At 36.6% G+C, this 18,970-nt stretch overlaps 1 protein-coding gene across 3 annotated transcripts; it reads right to left on the minus strand.

Moving 5' to 3' along the window:
- Positions 1-3,915: 3,915 nt before the first annotated feature.
- LOC131651646 (uncharacterized) lies at positions 3,916-18,603 on the minus strand. Of its 3 annotated transcripts, none has more exons than XM_058921316.1 (4): positions 13,354-18,603; positions 11,312-13,244; positions 11,164-11,233; positions 3,916-11,087 (listed from the first exon to the last, which is right to left on the minus strand). In XM_058921316.1, exon 4 carries the CDS (start codon positions 10,948-10,950, stop codon positions 10,009-10,011), a length of 942 nt encoding a protein of 313 aa, XP_058777299.1. In that variant the 5' UTR covers positions 10,951-11,087; positions 11,164-11,233; positions 11,312-13,244; positions 13,354-18,603; the 3' UTR covers positions 3,916-10,008. The 3 variants fall into 3 exon arrangements, with proteins under 3 accessions (XP_058777299.1, XP_058777298.1, XP_058777297.1); XM_058921315.1 differs by having other exon boundaries at positions 11,312-11,577; positions 12,654-18,603; XM_058921314.1 differs by having other exon boundaries at positions 11,312-18,603.
- Between the last annotated feature and the right edge of the window lie 367 nt (positions 18,604-18,970).

Consider the following 18,970-nt stretch of genomic DNA (forward strand, 5'->3'; position numbering starts at 1 on the left):
TTCATCTAGCATAGGATTAAGGATTTTGAAAAGTTGGAATTCTACTATTGTTTCAAGGCTCTCACTTAAGGTGGATTCAAATTATTTCTACATCCATCATGGTCAAAAGTCAAGGTTTAAGTTGTGGGCTTTTTCTTCATCAAATTATGGGATACCACATCGAGATTTAACTTGAGTTTATAGGGAGTTTATGAATCATTTTAAAGAACAAAAGCATTGTCTCTTCTAAATTGATTGGAGTGAATTAGAGGCTACTGAAGCTTGCGAGTGGAATTGAGGAGTAAAATTAGCTTCATTCGAGCTTCTTCGCTTATTCTTCATGTCATGTGGAAGTAATGATCAATTGTGCAAGTGGGCCAAAAAAGACTTACATGCAAATTGAAGAAGGATCTAATTTCAAATAACACAAATATGGAGGGAAAAGAGATCATTCAAAGTTTATTTGAGAATATGGAAAATATATATATACCATTTCCATTCAAAAACTATTACATATTTCACACTTCAATTCCATTCAAGACCATTCCATTTACAAATTATCCAAAACATCATTTACACCAAAACTACATTCAATTGCATATCACACCTTTTAAATACAAAAGATTGCCCTAAATCTATTCCCCATATTTATCTTCAATTTCTCTTCATCTTCGAGACTTTATATTCACTTGTAGCATGAGCATCTCATTCCAAACCTACATATGCAATCGCACGGCATCACATCGCCCTTCCGTATCAATCAAACCAAACCTGCAAAAGCAAAAGAAAACAAAACCACATCATATATTTTCCACATCAGTATAAGCATATCACATACATAACAAAACCAGTTCAGTTTAGCATATTCATTCGCATATCGCATCCAATTCAGATCCGAACAAATATACAATTAATTTAAGTTTCCAAGGCATATCATTCATACTTAACCTATTCAAATACATTCAGCATAAACCTGCCACAATCCAAATTATTGAATTTTAATATTCAATCCAAAATTCAAGGCTGGAGTTCTTCTACAATGTCTGCCACAAAGTTCAGTTCCATACATCACCGTTAAAAAACCTACAAGTTACATGCGGTATCCTATATAGCAGCCTTTCAATTAAGCCAATTAACCACCTGCATCATATCAAAACCCTTAACCTTACAACAAAGGCCTCACCATCAGACCTGCTGTCCAAACATGGTTACCGCAACAATACAGCATACAAAAAAAAAAGAGCTTCAAAGTCATAACAACCCTATAACAGAACTTCTCTAACAGTCCCTAACCAATTACTAATACCTATCAATCTCTAACAGCCCTATTTTTGTAACTACCAAGCTACACACTCCCACCATAACAGAATATATAACTGCCATATAACCATCTAACAGAAAATTAGGCAATTCTCTAACCAACTAACCTAACCATAACTGCCTTAAACAGAATTAGTTATAACAGAATCTAACATGTAACTAACTTTTTCCAACAGCTAACAGTTTTCAACCACCTAGCTAATAGAGTCCATACCTGAATCAAAACAGATCAACAGAAGAAGGAAGAGTTTACCTCCAATTCAGGGAGCTCCTATGCTATAAAACCAGAACCACTATGTTCATTCTTCTTCTCTCTTTCTCCCCTCAATTCATCTTCTTCACTACCTCACACTTCAATCATCAAATCCTCAACCTCTCCACACTCTAACCGACCTTCACATCTCCGAGTCACGACCTTCATCCCTTGAATCTTCATCTTCACATCTGTTCATCATCTTCAATTGTGTCAACAACAACACAACGAATCAACGTCATCGCATCGGAAACGCAAGAAACGAAGAAGGAGAAGAATCGGATAAAGATTAACTTTGACGCTTACCTAATTTCTCGGCATCAACATCTTTGGATCCGCAGCGATTTCAATCTCCACCACAACCTGATCCAATCTTCTTCAAGCCACTCTTCACAGTTCGGCAAAGCGTAATCGTCGAGTCGACAACTTCAACTCGCTCCGATTCGTTCCAGCATCATCATCTTCTCCATCACGTTTCTGGACCTCAATCTCTTCACCAGTTCTCAGTACACCATAATCTTCATCTTCCTCCGTCATTCTTCAACCTTCAACATCACCTTCATCTTCATAACCATGGCTCGTCCTATCTTCACTCATCCATCAGCACATCGAATCTTTCTCTTCATCAATCATCATCACCTTCGCATCGTCTTCGGCTGAACAACAATAATCGCACACAAATTCAAACAGAAAATTCAAGAAGAAGGATAGAAGAAGAGGTCGAAGAAGCAAGAATTTACGATCTCTGAGTTCCGAATTCAGAGCTTTACGAAGCTAGGGTTTAAAATCGGAACGAGATGAGAGAGAATCCGTGAAATAGTGGACTGTGATTCAACTATTCACCAGAGGAGCTTCAATCGGAGTTGAGCGAAGGAACCTCGCCACCGTTGATTTCGTTGAGAGAGAGGCGGAAAGACGAAGAAGTTGAATCGGCACACAGGTGCAACCCTAAATTCCCCTTTACATATTTAATTTGATTAGGGCAATGCTAACCAGTGCCCCAGGGGCACTCGTTAAGACTTATTAATTACATCATAGATCCATTAATAATCATTAAAAAGAGAGCTTATTATTAAAAGTGTTATTTATGATTGTTATAAAAATGGTGTTATTTAAGACCACAAATTGAAATTTTTAGAAACCGTTACGTAATATTACTCAACCTTTCCATTTTCATTTACTCTTATTGTATTTGCATATTTAATTCTCGATCGCCTACTGACTTTTTAATTTAAAAAAACATTACATTTTCATTTTATATGTAGTTTAAAAATGATATTGTAGATAAAGTGTTTTTTTCTTCTATTTTTTATTTATTCTATCAAAACATTTAAATATTTAAATTTGATATAAATTTTTATTTCGAGTTATTATTTTTTCTTGCAATATTTTATTGTTAATTTTTTGTGAGTTTTTTAATGTTTTTTGTTTAGTTTATTTTATTTTTAGTAAATTAAGTTCTCATATTTAAATAAAGTTATAATATTTAAACTCTAAATTTTATTTAATTTTATGTGTATCAATTATGCAGTGTATGAAAGAAAAATTCAGGTAATAATTAAATATATTTAATGTACTATTTAGTTTTAAAATATCAAAATATAATTAAAGTTCATTTAATGTTCCTTATCCAGTGCCCCCGGGGCACTGGTTAGCAGGACCCATTTGATTAATCGAAATATTGTTTGTTAACTGAATATAAACTATATGAAACTTGAATTAATTTGTTTAATTGAAATTGAGACATTAGATTAGTCTGATTAATTGAACAAAAAGAAGACATTAAAATCACAATCAATTTTGAGTTAGTCATATTAATCATACAATGTATCTGGGCCGAATTCACTCTACACCCCCTCTGGGCCCATGTCACGTTTTTGGACACAAAATCTGAACAATAATAAATAATCTCTTAGGCAATGCTTGTTTCTAGCACCCCCCATTGGCCATGTTCTCCTAAGTTAGAAGAAGGACAATAAAAAATGAATTCGGTGTGGGCTTCCCCCAGATGGGCCCTGCGCCCCTTGCTTATCTGCCTGCACCATCAATTCAATTCTACACCCCCTGATTCCATTTTATTTTAATTAGTAGATCTAGATTTTACTTAGCTTTTTACCAATTCCTTTTAGGTGATAGCATGCTAATTTTCTACCATTACTTTTAGACTTTTAAACCATCTTGACATAGAAAATAATCACTAAAAAATATTAGTTTTAGGCTATTTGTTTTAGTCTTTTACTTGATTTGTAATTCAATTTCCTTCATGAAAAACAATATAAAAAAATAGTAGTATCTTATTTCATTTTGTACTATATTTTTGACTTGATATTTCATGTTTATGTGTGATTTTGTACCATTGTACCATTCTCAATTTTGCTTCTAATGTGACTTTATTTTCATGTCTCTTTAATTCCTAACTTTAGGTAGAAACCATGATAACATTAGGATCTAGAAATTCCCTTTTAATCATGACATTAGGCTAGTTATTCATTTTAGGCTAGTTTTCTTTTTCTTTTCAACATTAAAACATTAACAAATAGAGATGCGAATCACATTAAGAAAGTGATAGAGAAATGAGTGGGATTCATTCCCTAATCTGTTTCTCAATCACTTAGTGGCATAGAAATGAGTGGGATTCATTCCCTAATCTGTTTCTCGGCCACTACTTAATGGGAGAGAAATGAGTGGGATTCATTCCCTAATCGGTTTCTCGAACATTAACTAATGGGATAGAAATGAGTGGGATTCATTCCCTAATCTGTTTCTCGAACATTACATAATGGGATAGAAGTGAGTGAGATTCATTCCCTAATCTGCTTCTCGATCATTATATATTTTCATGTGATTCGAATCGCAAAGTAAATTCCCTTAAAAAACACTCAACCAAAAACATTTAAAACACTTAATAAAGGCTCAGACCTAAACAAAGTAAGGAAGTGATGCGAAGCCTTGTATTGGGTTTTGTTCATCATGGAATTACATCTAAAAGACACAAACCAATTTTCTCTCTTCTCTCTCTTGCCTCCGAGGCATTCTTTCTCTTGCCTTCAGGGCATTCTTTCTCCTAATCGGACACGTTATTTCCGCTCCATTCCCAGCTTAAGACTCCAGAGGTCGAGCAGCGAAGTGAGAATGTAACTGTTCTACTAAAAAACACAAAAACAAACAAAAACTAAAGAGCCGAACTACGGCGCTCTGATTCCTGAAAAGGATACGTAGGCATTAGGTCGCGGGGCCTAAGCAAGCACAATTATTTATAAACCTTATTTTCCCCGTGTTTCTTTTCTTTCACTTGCATGCATTCCCTTAGTAATTAAGCTATATATTTACACACCCTTAGAATAAAATAAACATAAGTGGATCCTGTGGAGTACCACAGACGTGAGGGGTGCTAGTACCTTCCTCTTACGTAACCGACTCCCGTACCCTATCTCTGGTCGCAAGACCTTTTCTTATCCTTTCCTTATTCCAGGTTTTTTGATATTCCTTTCCCTCTTTGGGATAAATATATTGGTGGCGACTCTATTCACATTTCGCGAGCGTGCAACAGCGGTCTAGACTATTCAATTAGAAAGAAGATAGACACTCAATACCTAAGGGATATGGCCCAATTGGCAGACAGAGTTCGACAAGTCGAATGACTAAAAGCCAAAAAAGCCAGGGCGAATAAAAATTTCAAAAAGGAGAGGGTAGCGTATATTGAGGCTGAAGATGCTGAAGGTGAACCCTTCGAAGATTCATACAGCGTTGAAGAGGTCGAAATAGACCTAGCCGAATTGAAAGAAGCACCACCTTACTCTTGCAAATTGCTCACCCCTTCAAATGGAAAAAATCCAGTCGAGAATGATAAAAGCGATAAATTTCCAAAGAAAACCTACACTTTTGACGTTACTAAATGTGACGAAATATTTGATTTGCTAGTAAAAGATGGCCAAACGATAGTGCCTCCTAATTCCAAAGTTCCTCCATTGGAACAACAGAAGAAACGAGGCTTTTGTAAATATCATGGTTTTTTAGGCCATAAAACCTCATAATGCTTTCTTTTCAGGGATCTAATTCAGAATGCTATCAAGGATGGACGTTTGAAATTCGCTGATAAGGCAAAAAATCACATGAAGGTTGATGCAGACCCCCTGAAAGTTGTTGACACTAACTATGCTGAACCAGTTGATGTCAACATGGTGGATGTGTCTAAAACTGATATTGCTGAATGGGAGGTAATTTCATCTGGAAAGCAGGCTACTGAGAGCCTAAATGACAATGCAGCCTTTAACACTGACGTTGAAGAATCTGTCGAGACCGAAATCACTGAAGATTTGAAGGAGAAAACTAGCGAGGCCACTGAAGACCTCAGGATGAAACTCCAACAAATAAAGATCTCTGGAGCTTCCCCAACAGGTGTCAACATGGTGAATGTTAGACAACCTTTATCTGAAGTAGAGGAGCTAGAGAAATGTTTGCTGAGGGAAAAAGGAAACTATGGAAATCCTCAGAAAGTTTAGAGTTTGAAAGATTATCTCTGGAAGTGTCACGAGAAAAATGCTGGACGGATGCTAATGTATCCAAGATGCTCAATGATGCTGAATCGAAGGGTCCAAGATAACTATGAAAGGGCCCAATGAGAAAGGATGGAACAGCCCTGGAGAGGAGGAAACCTATTGCTAAAGGTTTATCTGAGGCCAGAAGAAAGCTTGGTAGGTTTCCTAGTTAGGTGTCACAAGGAGAAGACAAAGATTGTTATGTGTCCCAGATGTGGGGCAGTCTATGATAACCTTATGGCACAATCATTCAAAAGAACGCTATTCACCACTAGTAGGGAGTCTCAAGAACTCCGTCCCAACATGTATGTGTTCGACAATCGAACATCATCAAAAAGGTTTGATAGTCCTCATCCTAAAGCTCGAAGAGTGACATTCAAGCTTCCGGCAGATATACCCATGGATAGATGGACGCAAGCTGGTGCAAGAAACAACAAGTGGCAAAGTTGGGACCAAGGGGGAAGAACTGCAATGGCTTATAGAAAGCAATTCCAGACCTCAAATCGAGAGATGTACAGGTTGGAGAATTACAAGGGTAAAAATCCTATGTCCAGATCCCAATGGAGAAGACACCATAGGATGAAGAAAGCCCAGAAAGAATACAAGGCAAAGGAGGTTGGGGAGTCTAGCAGCACCAAAATCCCAATGTAGGGGGCACGATCAAGCAAACCTCCGTTAGAGCGCAAGCTATTCAGTTCTGAAAATGAGAAAGAAGAGGAAAATATGCACTCCAGTCCTTGGAAGGAGGACGGTAGAATGACAAATGACTTCGACTCAGACGGAGTGTCATCTATAAATTTCAATTGCAATGTTGTATCAGTGCTCCCTCACGAGTTTAACCAAGAAACAGAAGCTGAAGATTGCAAGGAAGCTGATGTAGAAGAGATGGCGAAGAACAGAATGCCTTCTTCGAGAGACCTGACCAAGGCATGAGAAACCATTTGAAACCACTTTACATAAGGGCCAAGATTGAAAATGTTGGCATTAACAAATTCCTAGTGGATGAAGGGGTAGCAGTGAATCCAATGCCCCAATATATGCTGAAAAAGATTGGTATGTTCGACACTGATATAAGGCCACATAACATGGTTTTGTCCAACTACGAAGGCAAAATAGGGCAGACTTTGGGAGTTATCCAAGTGAATTTAACCGTGGGTTTGGTCACAAGGCCAACTATGTTCATGGTGATACCAGCAAAGGCGAATTATAACCTCTTGCTAGGTAGAGAATGGATCCATGGAGTTGTTGCAGTACCTTCGACAATGCATCAGAGGCTAACCATCTGGAGAGAAGATGGTATAGTGGAAAACATTGAAGGAGATCAAAGTTACTACATGGCTGAAGTCAACCAAGTCAACAAAACCAGTTTCAACAGGAATTTGGCCAACATATGGCCATGCCATGCAGCAGAAGATATGTACTCCCCAAATAAAAATGCTTTATACTATTTATCCTTGCACCCAAATGGATTTTAGTGGAACAGAGAAATAATGAACGGACCAGATGACACGGAACCTATCGAAGGATTACCAGCAATACGGCCAACTGGCTGGGACGAAGATGGTAGTTATGCCTGAGTCATCTTTCTTTGAAAAGATTTCGGGGGCGAAGCTGAAGCATACTTGGCACTCTCGAATGTGCACAGTGGGGCATGTGGTGCTCACCAAGAGGGGCACAAAATGAAATGGCTCTTGTTCCGTTATGGAATGTATTGGCCCACTATGTTAAAAGATTGCATAGAGTTCGCCAAAGGTTGTTAGGAATGTCAAGAACACGCAAGTATTCAACATGCGCCTGTAAATGAATTAAGTTCAATAATAAAACCATGGCCTTTCAGAGGTTGGGCATTAGACTTAATTGGAGAAATCCGTCCTACATCTTCTAAAGGTCAAAGATATATTTTAGTAGGAATAGACTATTTCACAAAATGGGTCGAAGCGATACCACTGGCCAATGTGGATCAGGAAGCTGTGATTGAGTTTATTCAAAGACACATTTTGTATAGATTTGGAATCCCATAAAGTATAACCACAGATCAGGGATCATTGTTTACTGGTCGAAAGATGTAAGAGTTCGCAAAAGAGATGGGATTCAAATTGTTCACTTCCACACCTTATTATGCTCAAGCAAACAGACAAGTCGAAGCAGCCAATAAAATGATAATCGGTCTGATAAAGAAACATGTAGGGAAGAAACCTAAGAATTGGCATAAAACCTTGGACCAGGCACTTTGGGCTTCCAACAAAGATAAAACCCAGGCCCACAATGCTTCCAACAATGCCTCCAACAATGCATCCTTCAGTTGATCCTTTGTTCCAAACCTTCCAAGTGCAACAGGGGCAAGCTTTCTGCTTCAAAAGGATCCAGAAATCCTTCCGTGCGTATTCTCTTCACTAACCCCTGTTTAATAAACATGTGGGATAACAACCTTCCATAGGGAAGACATGTCGCTATGCCTTGACGAGAAGCAGCAATAGCGATAGCCTCAGCAGGGTGTTTGAAAATCATCAATGGAAAGCTGATTTTCTTTCCCCGGAGGGCACAGAGCATGAAATCCAGATCCTCCACCATGATGCTTTCCTGATCCTCATTTCGTGGGCGAAAGTCGCCCACTAGAAGTTGATGCCAAATCCTGCTAATTTTGGCGCTGAAAGGATCATTAGCCATGATGGCCCTCAAAATAGAAGAGGTGCTCATGGTGAAGGAGTTGTCAGAAAAAACTTCTCCGGAGTTCTCGCATCTCAGCACTTCAGAGATGAACGAGGGAGAAATGGTAATGGGGGTTCCTCGAACGTGAGAAACAATGGTGGTTCTTCCTTCTGAATCCATCCGGAGGGATGCAAACATCTAGAAATCCACCAGCATGTTTGGGTAAACAGGCCCTTCCAGGGTTCCTTGGTAAACCTGTAAGTGTTGGTTGGCAAACAGTGCATCAACATTGATGTTGTTCTAATCGAACTCTTCCACAGAAAGTTTAAACTCTTTCTTGATAGCATATTTGATAGTGTTATAGGATAGAGGCGTTGTAACACCCCGATATCCGCTGCACGCATCAACCGTGTCGGCCAATCGAGCATGTCACCAGCTTAATCAATAATCCCCCTAGGTCCGCTTACCGGCTGCCCAGGAAATATTGTTTTTGCCTCCCGCAGGAATCGAACCACGTACCTAGGGGTTAAGTATGTATTCATAGCAATTCTTGCTACCAATTGGACTACTAGCTCAATTGGTAGTGGGAATGGAATGAACATGTACTTGAACCCCAGGGTACAGGGTTCGATTCCCACGAAAGGAAAAAACTCTACTAGTGAGGGGGGTAGAGAAGATCGTGAGATGACAGTGCCGGGAATGTCGAAGGCTCGGGCTGTTACAGGCGTCATTGTAGCAAGGGAATACAAGAAAGGAAAAACCTTGATGAAAATATGGAGAGAGGAGGAATGAATGATCAGAATACCAAGGTTTATATAGAGAACGTTGGTCTTAAAGAGTGATTACTCTTTAAATCCTGATTGGACCGCGTGTGGTTTCCCCAAGGGAAGATAGGGAGTCCGCCGCTTCTATCCTTGGAAGTTGAAGCGTAATTATTTTAGAAACTGATACACGCACGTCTTAAGTAGACGTTTTGAAAAAGTGATGTCATCATTTAATGTGGTTACGGCTAGTGGAGTAGAAACGTCAAATCAAAACTTAAGTGGCTGCGAAGAGTAATCATGTCACGTAGATACGCTATCGAGGTCATTATGATAGTTGGAAAATAAATTTTGACAATTTAAGAATTGTTAAAATGTTATTTGTGACATTTTCAGAATATAATATATGGATAACTGAAAGGTAAAACGTGCATATATTCCTTAGCTAGTCTGATTACAAAATTAGGACAAAATGCGAAACAAAAAGATATTACAAGGGTTATGACAATTAATTGAAGTCTTCAGGAAGATTTTTTTTCATGTTGGAATATTGGGATGCCCATAGTGACAGACGGCGTTCGATTAGTGCTTGTTGTTTTTTCAGCTCTTCGATTTCTAGTACTAATTTCTGCGCCATTTCGAGATGTTGAATCCCTATTTGCACCACTTCATTCAACTCGTTCTGCTTGGATTGTTTGATTTCTTCTTGGCGGGACTTGGCAGTTTTAATCTTCGCTTCAAGACGTTCAATTTCCTGTTCCCAGGATTTGATGTCCGCTCCACAAGTTTCGTATTCCTTTTGGCGCTTTGCGCTCTCAAGCTCGAGGGTACCAGCTTTAATAGTTGCGTCACCAGCAGCTTTCCACGAAGAACTATGAGAAGTTACTTTTGTGTTGAGCTGTTCGTCAACATCTCGCTTTCGAAGAGTATCAACTTGAAGCTGATCAACCAGAGAACTTAGCGAGACAATCACTTGTGAGACTTCCTCTGAAACCAGGAGTAGATCCACCTTCTTTAAAAGATTTTTCAAACCAAAGCAGCCGGTGGAATCTTTGCTCAGAGCTTCGATAAGGTTGGTTTCAAAGAACTTCTTCTTTATCTGACAAAGGAGGTTTGAAATATCATTTCCTTTATCACTTTCCGCCAAAATGTTCGAAGAAGGCTCAACCCTGATAGGTGAAACATTTTTGGCATTCATCATAGCCTTGAGGAAGTTTACAGGATCATTATTCTTAAGTCGCTCCAGTTCAATAGAAGTGAGCACTATGGGGGTCTGTTTCGAGGTAGCCACAGGGGTAACTATGGTCCCAAAGGCCGAAGTTTCATTGTTGCTTGGTGGAGGCAAACTAGAAGCTTCATCCATATTCTCATGTTCAGAGATGGTATCTTCACTCCTAGTTGGCTGCTCAACTATATTGCCACTATTAGAATGTTGAGGGTTTTCCTCCATGTCCTCGTCTTGATGGGTAGGTGGAGAAGCGTCATCTGAATGACTTTCCTCAGCATGTATAGGTGAAATGATAGTCGCGATAGGTTAAATGTCTTTGAGAACTGGAGAAAGAACAGGAGACTTGCGTCGAGGAATACCTGTTATATAAATCAACATTTGTTAAGACGGGAAGTTGCGAAAAGCTTGTTTGTTAATTTTAGGGCAAATGTATACCATGAAGATTGTCAAGATCAATGTTGAGATCTGAAGTTTTAAGATCAGAAGTAGTTGTGCCTACATCATCCTACATATACAAGGTAAAACGTATACTTAGCAATTGAAGTTAAGTGCTAATAATTGTTATGGTATAAAAAATCAATACCTTGTCGGGATATTATCTGGGCTTGAGTTATGACTTCCGACAACTGGGATATTACCAACAATCTTAAAAGGTGATTCATCAAAAGATACCTTATTACTCGATGAAGTAAGCTTTGAAGTCCCAGATCCCGTTTCTTTTGTTAAAGAAATGGTAGTCTTTTATCTTTTCTTCGTAGCTTGTCTGGTACGAGGAGGGGATTTGTCTTCATCATCTCAAGCACTAGTGTTGGAAATTTTCCGTTTCGGAGGTGTCGGAGGCTTCGAACTCTGAGAATATGCACATTGAACAAAGTGAATAATATTTAGAATAAATGCGCAAGTTAAAGTACAAAATATATACGTACCATTGTGTAGCAACCTGCCCTAAAAATTAAATGTTTTAGAGTCGCCACCTATTCTGAAGGGCGAATAGGAAACCCTACGCAGTTTAGAGATCGGGGTAAGTTATTATAATCAGGTCGAGGGAAGGTGTTAGGCACCCTCAACCCTTTCCTATTGGCTTTGAATCTAAGGGTCAAATTTTATGGCTAAAAGTTAAGGTTAATAGCTAAGAGAATATGAATAGGGCGAAAATTGAGATTTGAACTGAATTGAGGTTTTGAGGGAGGGGACTCGCCTTGGTTATCCAAGTGCCTACGTATCTCCTTAGGGAGAATCAGAGTCAACGTATTTCGGGCACAGGGTTGTACGCCTTTGAATTTGAATTGATTGTTTGAAGGCTTTTTGACTGGCCTGTCGTAGTTTGAATTTGATTTGAAAGGCATTTTGAGTTGCCTCATTGAAAAAGGATGAAAATCCGTAGTATCGTGGTTTAGTGTGTTTTGAATGTTTGTTTGGGCGTACAACCCTGGTTTGATATGTTTACCGTTAGATGCGATGATCAATAGATTTGATCAGTATAGCTAACAGATTAATGGGGCATTGCTGGTTACTCAGATCGATAGATTCGATCGTCGCGGGCAGCAAATTAAATGTATTTTATATTTTATGTTTTTTTCTTTTATCTCTCGTCTAATGCGACTAATAGCTTTAGTCGGGTCGAGGAGAGAATTAGTAAGAATTAATCGAATTAATATTTTTGTCAAATGGCAATGGGATCGGGCAAACCCTTAATTTTGATAAACTTTTTATAGGGTTTTTTTGTGATTTAATAATTAAGGTTAAATTAATTAAAACGAATTTATCGGAATAATCGGAAAATTATTATAATCCTAATACTAAATTTTTTTATCATTTAAAACCTAAATTAGATTTATAAAAATAAACTCCTAAGTTCAATCCTAAATAAAAATAGAAAATAAAACAAATTATGAAATAAAACTAATAAAAGAATTAAAAGGAACCTGGATAACAATCCTGTGTGGCGCTCCCTTGATGGCACACCATGAGGCCCTGCTGGTGAGCTCTTGGATCTGGGTTGCAGGAGATCATGTGGATGAGGTATGAAGGAACACCATGAGCCCTTATTAGACACGCATACCGGATCTGCAAGTAAGAAAGCGCCTCATATTAAAAAAAGGAAAGTCGCATGTGGGTATCGATCCCTGGTTACTCGGCTCACCAACAAACTCCCTTTACCATTTGCACCATTTTCGTTAATTGATCATATTATGGAACAAAGTAATATGTATAAAAAGCAGAGTATTATTTTTTAAAACAAAACGCGCTTCTACAGATCATCTTCTTCGTCTGCTTTTCTCTTTTTTTTTTTTCTGAAAAATAGTCTTTCAGCTACGGTTCCTATGCGTAACTATAGGTCTCTCATCCATCAACCTGCAAAATACCATCAAATAATGGAAGGGAATAACCCAGTTCAATTATAAATCATCTTACGAATCCAACAGAAACACCGGTTTTGGCCAATTTTCCGTATAACCAGAATCCCCAATTCCAAACTTAGAAACCCTTGCCATGGCAAAACCTTTAACCTGCGACTAAATACAAATTAAATAGCACATAAGGTTTCTAAACATCGTTACGATCCAGAATATATATTCACATATCATTTATAACGAGCGTATGAACATAAACGAATTAGGATACCGATCGGAGCGCGTGGAATACGATTCCGAATGCTGCATTGCTTGGGAACGATTGGGTTACCTCCATGAAACTCCAGAGGATCGATTTAGGTGCTTGGTTTGGCCTGAAGATTTTTCAATTTCGAGAGGGTTTGGTTCATGATTTCTTCGCCGCAAACTCTTTTTCCACGTTTCTTTTTGTTCTCCGGCACAGGTTCTTGCGGCCAAGAAAACTCCCCTGTCTGATCAATTCTTTTTTCTTTTATAGTCCTCTGAATTAGGTCTAAGAAATCGTATACATCTCCTAATTTCTAGAGATTGAAACATGATTTGGGAGAGATCTTGTAACTTTTCCTTTTTTAGTCCTCAATCAAACAAAAACAAAATCCCAATCAATGCCCGCGGTTTCTTTTCTCTTAAAAAAGTATTTTTAGTTTCTAGCAAGATTAAAGAGGAAACTTATGATTTTTTTTTTTGCATTTTATATTATTAAAAAAGAAGTCAAATAATTATAGAATAATGACAATGATAATTCTATTATATATAATTACTAAAACCTAATTAAAATGATAAACCTAATTAATCCTATTAGTATTAATATTAATAATAAAAATTAATAATAATAGTAAAAGTTAATAATGCTAAATACTAATAGTTAGTCATGTTAAAAAAAAAATAATAATCAAAATGTTCGTAAAACCCCAAAATACCCCCACAAACGATAAAACCCTTTGTAATAATTGGGCGCAATGTTTAGTCCTAAACATCTGTCAATTACGCCCTTATTTTAACTCAACCTGATTTATAAGAGAGCGAGTTTGACAATAGAAATGTCAAACCCTATGGCTCTTAATTTTGACTCTGGATGGATTAAGAGACGTAGATATGATCGGGCAAATTTTGGGGTATGACAGCTGCCCCTGTTCAATCTTCTTAAACCTGAAGAGTCAGATAGGCACGTCTGCCTATCGTAATCTAAAGGTAGAAGATGATTGGACACTGAAATGCCCTGAAATTTGTATGGGAAGAAATTCCGTAGGAGATGGGCTTACAGATGCCATCCAAGGTAAATACCATTTCTCAGGATGTGAAGTAGATGCTTTCGAAAGGAACCACTTACCTTGATTGTAGTGCGGCCTAAAAGGCAACCTGAATTTTATGCAATGTTATGATGCATGCGATGCCTGATGCAGTGAGCTTCTCAAAAATAAATGAGAACCATGTATATATATGCATAATGTATGAATAAGGCATGTTAGTTGAATGATGCATGATTGTTAGTTATGTTAGTTTGTTAGTAAATCTGAAAAGAAAGATAAAACCTTTGATTGTTATTGATGCCGTTTTGGAGAATATCACTGCCGAGGGACTCACGTGATAAACCCAATTGAGGAAACCTTTTGTAAAACCTTGTGCTCGAGCGTGAGAGAAAAGAACCGTCCTGCTAAAGCCTGAGTCTTACATAGCGTGGACTTGTAAGAGGGATCACTTGTTATGATTCTAACAAGCTCACCTGCACCAATAGGATCATTTGCGAGGGTTATCGCAAACTCACCTGCACCAATAGGATCATTTGCGAGGGTTATCTCAAACTCACCTGCACCATTAGGATTATTTGCTAGGTGTTATACCCCAAAATTTGCCCGCGTCTTTTTTCAAGAAAACTCCAATCTGAAAATTAAGAGTCTCATATAATCATGGATTTTTATTTCAACAAATATCCTGACATATGAAATACTTAGTTTTTAGAATTTTTCTTATACAGTAATTTGGCTTGCAGTTGAGTTTATTCTTACGCAAACGCCAAATACTGTTTATTACTTCACACATGCTATTTATTTATTTACAGATAAATAGTACTGACACAATTGGTACAGAGTTAAATCTTTTTGCAGGCGCAGAATCAGGAAACTCAGACTGTACTGGTAATAAGTAGATTATTATTATCTTTTGTTTCCCACTAATTTTTGTACTATATTCCATTATTTTCAAAAATCTTTTCAAATCTCTTTTTCAAAAATCAAATCTCTCTTTTTCCCAACACTATCTCCACTTTCTTTCAAATCTTACTTCCACTCAAATTTTTCTTTTTGTACGGAATCACATCATTCCCCAACGTCTCTATCCTTCTTTCCACTCTATAAATACCTCTCATTTTCTCATAAAAATATCACATCAAATTCTAATTCATCTCTCAAATTTCTACTTCATAATCCATCCTTTCTTCTTCCCCGACAAAATGGCGAAGCGGTGGGAAACGTGTTTTCTTATGGTCATCACCGTTGCTACGGTGATCATGTCTTTCTTCTGTCTACATAGCCCGGAACACTGTGGACCTGGGATGCTTATGCTCCCAATCATCTACATGTTACTATTTGTAGCATGGGTTATCAATCGTCATTCTTAAAATTTGCCGTATTTCTTATTTCTTAAATGTACCGTTTATTCGTCGTACTGTTCAATATAGTATGTAATATTTGTACTGTCAGTATTAAATGTTGTACTATTTGTCATAATATTGCTTAATTACTCAGATAATATTTTGTGTGTTTTCTGCCAGTCAAATATTCATTTTTCTGTGCATTAAATGATTTTCAGGGTTATTAACGGTAATTTTGCCCGCATACAGTAAATATTAAGTTATTTATTATGTCTATGTTTTTTTAATAAGTCATGTAAATAAACTTTCATTTTTCACATAAAACAAAAACAAAAACAACAAAAAAAAAAGAAAATTAACTTTGACTGTTGATTTTTCACTCTAACTGCTATGTCAATACCTGAACAGTCAGTTGACAGCCAAACTGCTGGCAGTACAATTCTCAGTGTTTTGTACCATCAATCAAATCAATCTTTCACAATTCAAAATTCCAAGATTTTTGTTCTAGAAGTCTTCTAAATATCACGCGATTAGCAGAGACTCAACTCTGCACAAAAATCAGGTACGCTTAACTGTCTCCTACATAAACAGTCCCTGACTAGGGTTTTCTTGTTTTTACAGGAGAAACAAGCTTTTGAGACCTCAAATGGATTTCATGCACATCCATATATCTCAAAGTACCATCATACAAATTTTCAAACTTCAATTCACTCAGACGCACCGCCAGCAGCTCAAACAGTCAACAGACGACCCGTTTGACCAAAAAAGTCAACAGACAGTCAAAAATGAATTTTTTTGTCAAAGTCCATATTTTGTCAAAGGATTCATCATTTGATCATTGGATGATCATAATTCATCAAGGAAAGATCAAAAATCAACAAAACCCTAAGATTCAAAATTAGGGTTTTTGCCTGAAAAGTCAACTCAACTTTGACTGATCATAACTCTCTCATCCTTCATCCAAAAAATTCAAACCAAAGCTCATTTTGAAGGAAATTCAATTATCTTTCAAATGCAATTGATCCCATGGTCATTGCATTCACCATTTGAAAAATATGACCAAAGACATTACAGGTCATTTTCAAATTCAACAAAAAGACACTTTTTTCAAAAGGACACACAAGGAGCATCAAAAATCATTTTGACATGAGACCAAAGGAATTGGTTAGAGGACTCTTTGAGGTTTCCAAAAAGTGCAAGATCTCCTTCATATGACAAAAATTGAGGGATTTACACCTTGTTGAAGTTGGCTAAATTTTGGGAAAATGCATGAAATCAACATTGCTCAAAAATGTATTTTTTCCAAATGGGGCCAAGTTTTCATGGTTCAAACATCATTTCCATAATATTATGGGCCTCCCACGACCCAGACAAGGCCCACACTTTTTTTATCCATTTTTTGCTTAATTTTATCTTATTTTAAGATTAAATTAAAAGGAAAATGAATGGATAATGAGTAGCTTACAATCCAAGCATGACTCACCCAAGGAATCTCTGATTTTCTGCAGAGAATTGAAGAGCAAGGCAAGAGCATTGAAGAGAAGAAGACTTGGTCAATAATTCAAAGGTTTTTAATATAAAAAAATCAAGAATTCCACAAAGGCAACTAGATGCTTCTTGGCTTCAATTCTAAGCACAACATAGTCTATATAAAGGCTATAACACTTCACAATCAAAGGGACAGAAGTTCAGAACCTAAGCATAGTGTGTAACATACTTGTAATCACTTGTTTTCTTTCAAGGAAATTTAAAATTCGAATTTTAATTTCCAGCTTGTTTCAATTCAAACTAAACACTTAAACATCATCCTCAAGTATCATTGAACGTGTCTCAATCAATTGCAAGCTCTGAAACCTCACAAATCGAGCTACACAAGCCACGGTTTGTTCAAACTAAAATCAACTTGTATCTCATAACACACGCATATTTAGCAAGATGTAGACATATATTTGGATTTGGTTTGAGGTGTAGATCTTTTCTGGAAACTTAATTGAAGTTTGGACACCTATACGAGGAACCACCATTTTAGGGTTCTTACTTTCAAATTTAGGGTTTTATGATTCATGCAAAATTGCAAGTTCTAAATAGCACCATTAAACTCGCGTGAACAATACGAACTTAACCATGGCATCGCGCCAAATTTATACTCATGTTTGCTTGCATTCGCTATTATCACCAGGTGTAAAAGATTGGAGTTTTTACACCACCTGTAAATGAACGGTGTAAAAGCCCGTCTGAAGGTTGAAGATGATGCGTGGCGCCCTCTGATTGGCTGGAAGGCGCGCGCGTGATTTTTTAAACTGACCTTGGATTCAGTGTTTTGCAGGTGTTCCACGTGCTATGGTCCCTCATGCTTTCCACCATCTGATCCATCCATCTCCTAATCCAACGCGCCAGATCATGCAGCTACATCATGTTCCCTCACATGCATACCACATCTGATTAGTATCCTTTTATTTTCTATTTTTATTTTAATTTCTTTGTTAAATTAATTAAAAATAGTTTTAAAAATCCAAAAAATATACAAAAAATATTTTTAGACTTCTAAAATAATATATTATTTTCTGAAATAAAAATATTTTATTTTTCTTCATAATTTCAATATTTTGCATAATTAATTAGTATATATTTATATATTTGCTTTTTAATTATTCTAACCAATCAAAAAAATCATAAAAAAATTGTTCTTTATATAAAATATTGTTTATATATTATAAACTGATTTTGTACATATTTTGAATAATTTTCTCTCTAAGTTTTAATTATTTGTATAATTATTTGCATAATTATGTTTTAATTAGCTTAATCAATTTCAAATCAAATTTCAAAAATTCAAAAAAAAAATAGTTTTGTTTTAAAATTAATTGACAAATATTTTGTACATATTTTAAACTTAATTTCTAGGTTTAAATCTATTTTCATCTTTTTTCTTCATTTTAATTTAATTAATCATGCATTAATTATAATTAAAATCAATCATAAAAAAATCCAAAAAAACATGCCTATTTATTTTCTTGCTATTTAAAATTCCTAGATAAATGTATAGGTTGTTAAAATCATGTAAATAAGCTTAGTTTACATTTCCTGCACAATCGATGTAATAGCGTAGATTTACTTTCCGCAGTTTACATTTCCGCATTTTAATTTCCAGCAAATATAAACTGCGTGTATGTCAAAGATAAAATTGAACCGTTAGATCACTAACTTCAAAGATAAAATATCTGAATACAAACACAATCACACTTGCACCTCTTAAGGT

The sequence above is a fragment of the Vicia villosa genome, linkage group LG2 (assembly GCF_029867415.1).
Source record: "Vicia villosa cultivar HV-30 ecotype Madison, WI linkage group LG2, Vvil1.0, whole genome shotgun sequence".
Lineage (NCBI taxonomy): Eukaryota > Viridiplantae > Streptophyta > Magnoliopsida > Fabales > Fabaceae > Vicia > Vicia villosa.